The 12558-nt window shown below is 43.7% G+C and overlaps 1 protein-coding gene across 2 annotated transcripts in view; it reads right to left on the minus strand.

Moving 5' to 3' along the window:
- PREX1 (phosphatidylinositol-3,4,5-trisphosphate dependent Rac exchange factor 1) overlaps window positions 1-12558 on the minus strand; it is a 369932-nt gene that overhangs the window by 184193 nt on the left and 173181 nt on the right. For both annotated transcript variants that reach the window (XM_068263360.1, XM_068263361.1), the window contains one exon: window positions 6578-6739. In XM_068263360.1, coding sequence (XP_068119461.1) covers window positions 6578-6739 — 162 coding nt within the window. The remainder of the gene's footprint in view (window positions 1-6577; window positions 6740-12558) is intronic.

Here is a 12558-nt window from a genome sequence, read left to right on the forward strand (position 1 = left end):
AAGATGGGCTAGTCCAAAATCTGTCGGTAATGTCAGATTTCTACTACTTACTGTAAGTGACAGCAACATAGGAGAAAACTAATTTATGGTTAATTTTACTCTGGGAGAAATGTACTTCTTATTTGTATGCGTTTTAGATTTTAAGATTTTCGCGACAGTTCCTCTTTAAGTAAGACTGTGTGCGAACACCTTTCTATTTCTTTAATACTACTGCTACTGGGATCCAGCACCAGCAACCACTCCTGATAGGGGTGCGGTTCTTCTGATTCATTTTTCATGGGACTGACACCAGGGCTGTGGAGTCAGAGTCGGAGCAATTTTGGGTACCTGGACTCGGATCATTTTTGTACCAAATCTACAGCTCTGCTAAGTATAAGACTAAGGAGTCGGAGTCGAGGAGTCTGAGCCGGAGCCATTTTGGGTACCTGGTGTCACGGAACAGCCGTGAGAAGCACAGGCGATTTGGGAATAACCGTGCAGTCAGTTCTCTGATCGCTTCCCGGTTAGATTTGCGCAGTCATTGCAGTGATCAGAATGACATTCAGAATGACAATTTTTTTGTTTCTTTTAAAAGACCACTTTGCTCCCCTAACACCAAATGGCCAGGGCCATTCAGGCATTTTCTCAGAGGAAGTCCCCAGGCACCCAGCTTTGTTAAGGGCCCCCATCAATCAAGTTTCCACACCTCAGGGTTGGCAGAAGCTCATCAGGCGGATCTTACTGTAGCCCAGCTGGCACCATTCTCAGCAGGAATTGTCATGTGAGCTCTGAGCTGAGGAGTTCAAAGCAGAGCTGCTCAAATCCGGATCCGGGAGACATCCGGATAGTTCTATCCGGATATCTCCCAGTTACCTGTGCGGGGTGGGCGGGGTCAATCTTACCTGTCTGACGTCTTCTTCGGTCCGTCCCTCGGCGCCTCCTACGATGCACTCCAAGCGGTGGGCAGGTGATTACAAATACTTCCTCCTTCCGGGTGTAAGGAGGAAGTGTTTGTAATCACGTGCCGCGCGTCGTGGGAGGCGCCGAGGGACAGACGAAGAAGACGTCAGACAGGTAAGATTGACCCCCCCCCCCCCCCCCCCGCACAGGTTTACTGGGAGATATCCGGATAGAACTATCCGGATGTCTCCCGGATCCGGATTTGAGCAGCTCTAGTTCAAAGTACCAGCAATCTCTCCAGCTGGTAACTTTAAACTCCTGCTGAACTGTTAGTTATAAGATAAATCATAAACTGCTGTATTTGTCATATTTCCTGTGTTGCAAAGCTGCCAAGCCCTTCAAACTCGCAGAGTGTGGTGGACCTTGCCTGGCACTGGTACTGAGAAGGTTCCAGAACATTCTGAGTTATGGACTGTCAGTTAGGCAGGTCCAAAGTAACCTGGTGATATCACAGGGGTCCTACCCCTCATGTTTGGTATCATTGTGCTGGATAAATCCGGACTGACCTGAAAATGTTATTAAATCTGCCCTGACCTGTACGGTTCTGTGAGATAGAGCCCATATATAGTTAGATATGATTTTTGGTTCCCAGGAGAAAGGGGGTGGCCCCTCTCAGGTTCCAAGGGAGTGTGTGGTTCCCGCCCCCACTCCCTCCGACTGTGTCAGCAGTATAAAAAAGGCAGAGGATCCTCCACTTTGAAACATCATCCCGATTATATCCTTGCCAGCTTGAGGACATGCTAGAATCTGGCTTGTTTGGAATTTGACGCCGAGTGGCCTGACTCTGAGACCAATGACTTAGCATTTCTTTTCCAAAAGGACACTTTCACCTGAGCTTAAAGGACAACTGAAGAGAGAGGTATATGGAGGCTGTCATGTTTATTTCCTTTTAGACAATACCAGTTGCCTGGCAGCCCTGCTGATCCTCTGCCTCTAATACTATTAGCCATAGCCCCTGAACAAGCATGTAGCAGATCAGGTGTTTCAGTGGTTCAGACTTATAAGTCTGATCTGACAAGACTAGCTGCATGCTTGTTTCTGGTTTTAATCAGATACTACTGCAGATAAATAGACCAGCAGAGCTGCCAGGCAACTGGTATTGATTAAAAGGAAATAAACATGACAGCCTCCATATACCTCTCTCTTCAGTTCCCCTTTAAGTATCCGTTTATTTCTTCCCTGATTTTTATTTTCATACTGCGCTACTATTGTCTCTATAATTTGTTGATTTTAATGATTTTCTGTATATATTAACCACTTAAGCCCGAAGGGTTGAAATTTTTTTACATCCGAGCAACTTTCACCTCCCATTCATTTGTCAATAACTTTATCACTACTCATCACAATGAATTGATCTATATCTTGTTTTTTCCGCCACCAATTAGGCTTTCTGTGGGTGGTACATTTTGCTAAGAGCCACTTTACTGTAAATGCATTTTAACAGGAAGAATAAGAAAAAAAAACGGAAAAAAATCATTATTTCTCAGTTTTCAGCCATTATAGTTTTAAAATAATACATGCCTCCATAATTAAAACTCACGTATTGTATTTGCCCATATGCCTCGGGTATTACACCGTTAAAATTATGTCCCTATTACAATGTATGGCGACAATATTTTATTTGGAAATAAAGGTGCATTTTTTCAATTTGCGTCCATCACTATTTAGAAGCCCATAATTTATTAAATCATATTGATATACTCCTTTGACATGCATATTTAAAAAGTTCAGACCCTTAGGTAACTATTTATGTTTTTTTTTTTTTATTAATATTACATAGTTATTTTGGTTGAAAAAAGACATACGTCCATCTAGTTCAACCAGTACAAAGTACAATTCCAGCCCGCTCCCCACATACCCCTGTTGATCCAGAGGAAGGCGAAAAACCCCCCACAAGGCATGGTCCAATTAGCCCCAAAAGGGAAAAATTCCTTCCTGACTCCAGATGGCAATCAGATAAAATCCCTGGATCAACATCATTAGGCATAACCTAGTAATTGTAGCCATGGATGTCTTTCAACGCAAGGAAAGCATCATCTGCAAAAATAGCAACATTGCTCACTACTGCATCTACTAGGTCATTAATAAATAAATTGAAGAGCACTGGACCCAGTACAGACCCCTGTGGGACCCCACTGCTAACAGTCTCCCATTTTGAGTACGATCCATTGACCACAACTCTTTGTTTTCTGTCCATTAGCCAGTTCCCTATCCATGCACACAAACTCTTCCCCAGTCCTTGCATCCTCAACTTTTGCACCAGACTTCTGTGGGGAACAGTGTCGAAGGCCTTTGCAAAGTCCAAGTATAGCACATCTACAGCATTCCCAATATCCATATTAGCATTCACTACCTCATAAAAGCTGAGCATGTTAGTCAAACAGGACCTGTCTTTAGTAAATCCATGTTGATGCTGAGAAATAAGATTATTTTCTACTATGAAGTCATGCATAGTATCTCTTAGTAACCCCTCAAATAGTTTGCATACAACTGATGTTAAGCTTACAGCTCTATAATTTCCTGGATCAGATTTTTTGCCCTTCTTAAAGGGACTCCGAGCAGTGCAGAAACTATGGAAAGATGCACATCATTTTAAAGCTCTCTTTCTCCTCTTTCCAATGATAAACCACCACCCTACGCCTTTTAGTTTTCGCTATTTTCGCGATTGAAATTGCCGCGGCCGCGATTTCGATCGCGAAAATAGAGAAAACTAAAAGGCGTAGGGCAACGATGTAGGTGTCGTCAGAAAGAGGAGAAAGAGAGCTTTAAAATGATATCCATCAAGCCATAGTTATATTGTATTACACAGGGCGACTTTTTGTCAAAGTCAGCAGCTGCATTCAACTATGGCTTGATGGATATCATTTTAAAGCTCTCTTTCTCCTCTTTCTGACGACACCTACATCGTTGCCCTACGCCTTTTAGTTTTCTCTATTTTCTCGATCGCGGTAATTTCAATCGCGAAAATAGCGAAAACTAAAAGACGTAGGGTGGTGGTTTATATATCATTGGAAAGAGGAGAAAGAGAGCTTTAAAATGATGTGCATCTTTCCATAGTTTCTGCACTGCTCGGAGTCCCTTTAAATAATGGGAAAACGTGGGCTGTACGCCAATCCACTGGGACTCTGCCAGTTGCAAGAGAGTCACAAAAGATAAGATAAAGGGGCTTAGCTATAACTGAACTTAATTCTCTTAGGACCCGAGGATGCATGCCATCCGGGCCAGGTGCCTTGTCTATTTTTAATTTATTTAGTCTTGCCTTTACTTCTTCCTGCGTTAAGTATTTAATATTACAGTTAGAAGATTGAGACTCTTCTGCCTCTGTAATTTGCAACAGTGCTGTTTCCTTTGTGAAGACAGAAGCAAAGAAAGCATTTAATAACTCTGCCTTACCTTTGTCATCCACCATTGAGCTCCCACCCTCATCCTTTAGGATTCCTATACAGTCAACCTTTCTTTTTTTAGAGTTGATGTACTTGTAAAACTTTTTTGGGTTAGATTTGATATCCCTAGCGATTTGATTTTCAGCTTCGATCTTTGCCAGCCTAATTTCTTTTTTACAATTTTTATTGCACTCCTTATAATTGCTTAGTGCAGCCTCGGTCCCCTCCTGTTTTAGGACCTTATAGGCATTCCTTTTCCTCTTCATTTTATCCCTAACCTTTCTATTCATCCATAGAGGCCTTTTTTTATTCCTAGACATTTTGTTTCCATATGGGATATACATACTACAATATTGATTGAGAATAAGTTTAAAAGCTTGCCATTTCCCTTCAGTGTCTTCCCCTTGTAGTACATTATCCCAGTTCTCCAAACTTAGCGCCTTCCTAATTTGATTGAACTTTGCTTTTCTAAAATTCATAGTTTTAGTGGTCCCGCTGCCCCGTGGCCTATCAGTCACCAGATCAAACGTTATCATGTTGTGATCACTATTTCCCAAATGTTCTTGAACCTGCACATTTGATACATTATCTGGTCTATTAGAAATGATCAGATCCAGTAACGCATTCCCCCTAGTTGGTTCCGTTACCATTTGAGTCAAGTAATTGTCCTGTAGTGCTGCCAGAAATCTGCTGCTTTTACCAGAATGGGTAGCCTCAATACCCCAGTCAATGTCTGGAAAGTTGAAGTCGCCCATAATTATGACCTCATTTTTACTTGCAGCTTTTTCTATCTGCTGTAGTAATCACAGTTCTGCAGCTTCATTAATAAGGGGTGGTCTGTAGCATACCCCAATAAGCAATTGGCAACTTTTATTTCCACCATGAATATTTACCCAAACGGACTCCACATCTTCGCAATCTTCCTCCATCTCATCGTTGAGGACAGCTGTAAAAGAATTCTTAACAAAGAGACAAACCCCTCCACCTTTTTTCCCTGTTCTATCCCTCCTTAACACATTGTATCCTTTTAAATTAGCTATCCAGTCATGGCTTTCATCCATCCATGTCTAGGTTATTCCCACAATGTCATAGCCTTTGTCATTCAGAATGAACGTCTATTTTATTTGCAAGGCTCCGAGCATTGGTTACCATGCACTTTATATTTTTACCACCACATTTACCAATTTTGATTACACGAAATGGGCTACTTGAAGTTTTACCAACCTCCTTAATCTTTACACTGTCCCCACCCCCCTCTCCACCCCCCATGTTGTTATTTTTTTTTATTTATTTATTTAAACTTGTATGTGGGTATTTTTTGGTGTGGGAGGTAAACAGGGAATTGTAAATGTTTGTAAATGTATTTTATTCAGTGTTCAGTGTTTTTGGTGTAGTTAGCTATTTGGCCACAAGATGGCCACAATCAAAAAGTCCTGGGAGCGATCAATCTCGCTCCCAGGCGGAAGAAAGGAGACCAGAGCTCAGAAAAGCCACAGCGTCTGAAGAGACGCTGACGGCTTTTCTCCGGGGGGGGGGGGGGGGGGGGGGGGAGGGGTCCGATCAGCGAAAGGGATTTACAATCCCTTTCACTGATCGGTGGGCTAGCGGCCAGCAGCGGGGGCGCGCACTTGGTGGGGCCTCGGGAGCGCGCGCGACCCGCGGGAGTGCGCGCAGCCTGACTGGATGAAAATTTTCGTCCAGTTAGGCTTAAGTGGTGAATTATTTATATTGCATTTATAATAAACTACTCTAAAGTCATTTACGTGTTCAGCTACACCTACTATTCAGCAACTCAGAAAGAATCCTAGTGTTCCAAAGAGTCGCTACTACTGTTGATAGCTAGATAAAATAGAGTGTGTTTGACCGTTTTATTTGCAGGTATTGGTATCAGCGAGATTAGGTCTCCTGCCCTTCTGCAGGATGGTGGCAGTTTCCTACCCTGAAACAGTGTGTAATTTGTGTTACCGTAAATCACAAGCTCCCTTCTAGCCGGCCTGCTGTCCAATTCCAATGGTTTCTGCGCACTGATTACAACCACAGATTGCATGGTCTGTGTGCTGAAACCGTTTGGAAGGCATTGTGTGGTCTGGCCACTAGGGGGCGTGACACCTGGAGTCGGAGGTTTCATAAACTGAGGAATCGGACTTGGAGTCAGATGATTTTTGTGCCAACTCCACAGCCCTGACCGACACCACCATTCTCTAGGTGTGCTATAGGAGAGGGTAACAGACAAACATACAGAGCATATGACAGACCTCCCAGCCTTCTATCTGTGACTGCAGCTGCTCCAGGGCTTCCAGTTTCTCCATTTGCCTCTTGGTCTCATTGATGTTGGTACAGACAGCCTTCATAGCTTGCAGTGCGCTTTGGACGGCTTGGTGATCTGGGTGTTTTGCGGGCGTCCTCTTTGCCAGCTCCTGTGGGGGAGGGGAAAGAATAGTCAGCTGATGCGCTAATCAAACTACGCGGGAGCGAGAAGTAGGTTCAATAACGAAAACAATTACTCCATTAGATGAAATCCCTTGGGGAAGTGTCACAGCATCATTTATTCAAATAGATGATTAAAAAAAAAAAAAAAAAAAATCCACTGTATCCTTTTTCAAAACTCACCAGTACTGAGCCTGTACAAAATGGCCACTGCTTTACTCTGTCACATGTGCAGAATTTTAGTACATTGGAGCCTAAAGCTAGCCATACACTATTAACCAGTTTCCCACTACTATATCTTGTATCCATGTCCCTGTGGACTTCACTTCAGCACCAGGGACATAGATTCACGTACGGCTGTGTTTACAGCAACAAGCACCCCCCCCCGCGCTTCTGCGACCCCTCCAGCGGCAGATTGCTGACTGGTACTAACAGATCACTGTCCCTGCAGTGAATCATCTTCTGGCATCAGAGAGATGCCTCCATGATTCACATCTCTTCACTACTTCCCGTAGTGCTGAACACAGCAGCACACAGGATTGTATGAGGACATCTAGTGGCCAAAAATAAAAATACACATACAAATGTTAATAAACAAATCTTCTAATTTCCCTCTCCTGTCTGTATAACTATAGTTAAAAAAATGACAATATAAAAAAAATAATAATAATAATCATAAATAGTTACCTTAGGGACTTAGCTATTTTAATATCTATGTCATTAGGGTATATCACTATTACTTTTAAATTAAGAATTATTAATCTAGTATAAAGAAATGCAAACAGAAATAATTTATTCTTTTTATTTTTTTCTTATTACTCCTCTTAAAAAGAAGCTAGAATAAAATAATTCTTAGCAAAAAATAGCACCCAAAGAAAGCCTAATTTGTAACAAAAAAACAAAACAAAAAACAATTTATAGATCATTTTGGTGTCATAAGTGGCGGTAAAGTTATTGGCGAATTAATGGGAGGAGTGTGATGTGTGAAAATTGCTCTGGTATTTAAGGGGTTTAGAGCAAAGAGGAAGTTTTGAGTTCAGGTCCATTTTTAAGGAGGTTATAAAATCCAGTAAAACCCAAAAATAAATAATTGCCAAAAATAGTGCCCCAAAAATATAGGTAAACCCCATTTTCCCTCAAAATGGGTCTCTATATGTCCCGTTTTTTTTTTTTTCTTTATACCTGGTCTAGATGCCTTTGTCTGAAGATAAGTTCCACATGTGCCAGACCAGGAACGGCCAGCGGGAGTGGACAGTGTAGTGTCCTCTACAATGGTCTGTTGTGGTCCTGCTGGAGCCCAGGATGGATGCGTTTCAACCATAGGCTTTGTGGGAAAAACATCCACTCTTTCAGGAAAATCGTGGACAGCACAGAAGTGCGGTCCCCCTACCACAACAGATCCGTTTCAGACTGACAAGTGTGATTGCATCCTATTTTGTTTTCCGCTGTAGTGGAAACACAGCCTAGCTTCAGGAACTGTACAATCAAAGTATGATTGTCAGGAGTTTTTTTTTTTAAAGCTACAATAACAACAAGCTTATCTCAGCATTCAAATAACAGAAAGCTTCCTATTTCAGATAAGATAAGGGCTCTATGACCAGAAGCTAATTGAATCCCCTCCTCCCTTTGAAGAGTTTACACAGTGTTGTCTAGGTGAGGTTTTGCTGTGGGAAGGATAGTAAGCTGTGGCAGTAGTTGGAGGGAAAAATAACACTGAGCTGGATTGAAAAAAACAAAAGGGCAGAATTGATGTCACTTTTGGCATCACAGATACGGTATACAGTGAAGAATTAAAACCAGCAGAAAGACTCCTTTCTTTTTATCAGATCACATTTCTCCTAAACCTGACAGTGAACAGTATAAACAACAGGATAGGTAAACAAAATAAGTCATTTATTTATTATTATTTGTTTACATTGATATGGTGTTTCACGCCACTTTAACAGCAAGAGATCAACATGTCATCTAAATTTTGTTTCTTTCACTATTTGGCCTTTGTCCCCTCTTCCCTCTGTACATTTGAAATGCATTGTATAAAATCACAATATCCTCTATAATCCTATATAATAAAACCCTAATGTCTCTGCGTCCCATGTCCCTGTGCGTGTTTTTATACTGCGCATGTGCAGGGAAAGACGCAGAGACATTGAAGGGGAGGAAGAGGCGGGTGTGTGTGTGAGTGCGCGGCGACCATGCGTGGCGGGTACGCGCGCTTCAGACAGACCTATCTCATTTTTAAACGGGCTAAGGGCTCTTTTCCACTATGAAATGCGATCGCGATCGCGTTTCAATTTCCACCATGCGATTTCCATTCAATTTCCACCGATTGCGATTGCGATTGAGCTACTATATTCATTATAGTCCAGCTCAATCGCATACAAAACGCGGCAGGATGACGATTGCGCTTTGACCAAAATCGCATCGCAATCGGATCGCACTAATGGAAATTGCTGCTGCAGTTTCCATTAGTTTAATGTACCGTGCGATTTGCGATCAGAAGCAAATCGCAAATCGCAGGCTAGTGGAAAAAGGCCCTAAGGTCTCTAGTAATTATAATAATCCCCTAACTGTCCCTGCGTCATCCTCCTCCTGGCTGCGTGTCCGTGGTATTGCGCTACTGCGCATGTGTAGCCAACAGGAGGAGGACGGGAACAGAGGGAGTGGGTGGCCATTGGTGCGCGCAGTGGAGAGCACGGCGGGGTGCACGGTTGTGTGCGTGTGTGGCGGGGAACGCGGCCGTGCGTCCTGACGTCATAGCCCTAGCGCCCGTTATCTAATGGGCGGGCTAAATGACTAGTCAGTAATAAGCAGCAGAGTGTTGTACCATGTTAGCCATCAGTAAAAAGCAAGAAGTTTTGAATCAGGATGATATATTTATTGGCTAACTTAGAGATGAACAGTAAAAACAGTAAGCTTTCGGCTAATAATAAGCCTTCGTCGGACTTGGTTCCTGCGTAAACTGGCAAAATGTAAAAATTCCTCTGTATGTCCAATGTATACAAGCTGTGTTTTTTACATTTTGGCAGTATATACAGGAACCAAGTCGGATGAAGGCTTATTATTAGCCGAAAGCTTACTGTTTATTCATCTCTAAGTTAGCCAATAAATGGTATCATCCGGATTCAAAACTTCTTGCTAATATCAATAATAAGAGATAATAGTGCCTGAGGCAATTATCACTGACTTTGCAAGACAACGTGGCCACAAGAGGTAGGAGGAATGAGGTTCTTATGAAGTACTTCACATAAAACTAACTACTTTGCACAGGGAGAGGCTTAGGGCAACAAGGTCAATTGTAGGCCCCAATCAACACATGAGAAGCGTTTCATCTCGCCGTAGCGGGTGAGGCGAAACATAGGGCTGTGCGTGCGGCGAGCAACCGTGACACAACATTCACACAGCATGATCAGCTGTAGATCCAGGCGTCACACAGTGCCAATGTGACAGACTTTTATACAACAAGCGGAGAACGCACAATACAGACGAGAGTCAGATAGCAGAGCTGAAGCATTCACAGCCCAGCATGTGTCACGTTATATGAATGTCCAGATTTACACTTCACAGATAATGTGTTTTTACTGCCTCCCAGCCCTATGTGTCATCTGAAGAGAGGATCCGTCACGGCCAGGTCACATGCAGGACAAAGAGGACCTGTCGTTCACTCTAGCCCAGCGAGGAACAGGAAGGGGGCTTCCAGTAATAAGTACTTGAGAGGTTTTTTATTAAGACTTCATTCACACAACAGTCCCATTCTGTGTCAGGATGAGGGAAGAAGCGGAAAAGGTGTTTTCTGACCTCTGTTTTTATGTGTTTTGTATGTCAGTGTTGTGGTAGTGCTTTGGCATCAGTCAGTGTGTGCCATTTCCTGCAACACAAAATAAGCAGCAGTGTGCCGACGTGTGTGATGCAGGAGCAGGAAGCTCAGCACTAAATGGCACACAGAGTTCACTACAATACACACTAAAGCTTTGTACAGATAGTAGAGTTACTAATGGTAAAATGGCCCCTGCCAAGTAGCCTGTTCTATGCTATGGTGAGGAGAGGGAGAAGGTAAGCAACCTGGTCTGTCCTATGGAAAGGAGAAGACAAGCAGCCTGCTCTGTCCTATAGAAGCAGCGTGTACTGTTCTGTGGAGAGGAGAGGGGGAGGGAGAGCAGTCTGTTCTGTCCTTTGGAGAGGAGAAGACAAGCAACCTGTTCTGTCCTGTGGAGAGGAGAGGGGAAGACAAGCAGCCTACTCTGTCCTGTGGAGAGGAGAGGGGGAGGAAGAGCAGTCTGTTCTGTCCTATGGAGAGGAGAAGACAAGCAACCTGCTCTGTCCTATGGAGAGGAGAGAGGAAGACAAGCAGCTTGCTCTGTCCTATGGAGAGGAGAAGACAAGCAGCTTGCTCTGTCCTATGGAGAGGAGAGGGGAGGGGAAGACAAGCAGCCTGCTCTGTCCTATGGAGAGGAGAGGGGAAGACAAGCAGCCTGCTCTGTCCTATGGAGAGGAGAAGACAAGCAGCTTGCTCTGTCCTATGGAGAGGAGAGGGGAGGGCAAGACAAGCAGCCTGCTCTGTCCTATGGAGAGGAGAGGGGAAGACAAGCAGCCTGCTCTGTCCTATGGAGAGGAGAAGACAAGCAGCTTGCTCTGTCCTATGGAGAGGAGAGGGGAGGGGAAGACAAGCAGCCTGCTCTGTCCTATGGAGAGGAGAGGGGAAGACAAGCAACCTGCTCTGTCCTATAGAAAGAATTCTGTCCAATGGAGAGGAGAGGGGAAGACAAGCAACCTGCTCTGTCCTATGGAGAGAAGAGGGGAAGTCAAGCAACCTGCTCTGTCCTATGGAGAGGAGAAGAGAGGGGAAGACAAGCAGCCTGCTCTGTCCTATGGAGAGGAGAAGAGAGGGGAAGACAAGCAGCCTGCTCTGTCCTATGGAGAGGAGAAGAGAGGGGAAGACAAGCAGCCTGCTCTGTCCTATGGAGAGGAGAAGAGAGGGGAAGACAAGCAGCCTGCTCTGTCCTATGGAGAGGAGCAAGAGGAGTAGCCTGGGAGAGTGAAAAGGGGCTTTAATGCTCCGCAGTACACACTCTGCTAGATCTATTGCAATATACTGTTGAATGAAGCCTCATCGACATGTACAATTTTCCATCAGGCCGGATCTATTAGACGGATCTATTAGATAATTTCCAACCGCTCCAATTGGATTGCAATAGATTTTGCAATAGATTTTGGGTACTTATCAATGCAAAATCTATCGCAAAATGAATCTGAAGCAATTTGGATGTCTGCACACGATGCAATTTCTTATCAGATCACCAGTCGATCTGATGGAAAATTATACCGTGTAGATGAGGTTTAAGGCCAATCCATTCCATTTTGATATAACTTGCCTCAAAATTGTTGGAAATGAAATGGAACAACTGAATCTGCAGGTGAGGTTAAGCAGCAGATGGATGGCTTATCCCAGCATCAAGCAGATGAAATCAGCAAATCATTCAGGATACTGGTAGAAAAGGAATCTCCAAGTATCAAGCAATACTTCCTCAGAACCACAAAGGTAATCAGATTGGCACGGTATTGGTCTGAAGCCCCAGACATCGGATATTCCATGAACCAGGTGTTTTGGCAGACAGATGTACCGGCATCCTCTGTCATCTGCATCATCAGAACACAGGCAACTAGCAATCACCCTCAGCAGAATATACTATGTGCTTTGTGTGCACAGCAGGTAGCTCCTCCCCCTCCCCATGTCGGTATATAGACAGCCAAGCTGAGCTGCCATCACACTGCAGGGTGACATAGTCGCATGTGATCACGTCAGTCGGCTTAC

The sequence above is a fragment of the Hyperolius riggenbachi genome, chromosome 12, assembly GCF_040937935.1.
Source record: "Hyperolius riggenbachi isolate aHypRig1 chromosome 12, aHypRig1.pri, whole genome shotgun sequence".
Taxonomy (NCBI): domain Eukaryota; kingdom Metazoa; phylum Chordata; class Amphibia; order Anura; family Hyperoliidae; genus Hyperolius; species Hyperolius riggenbachi.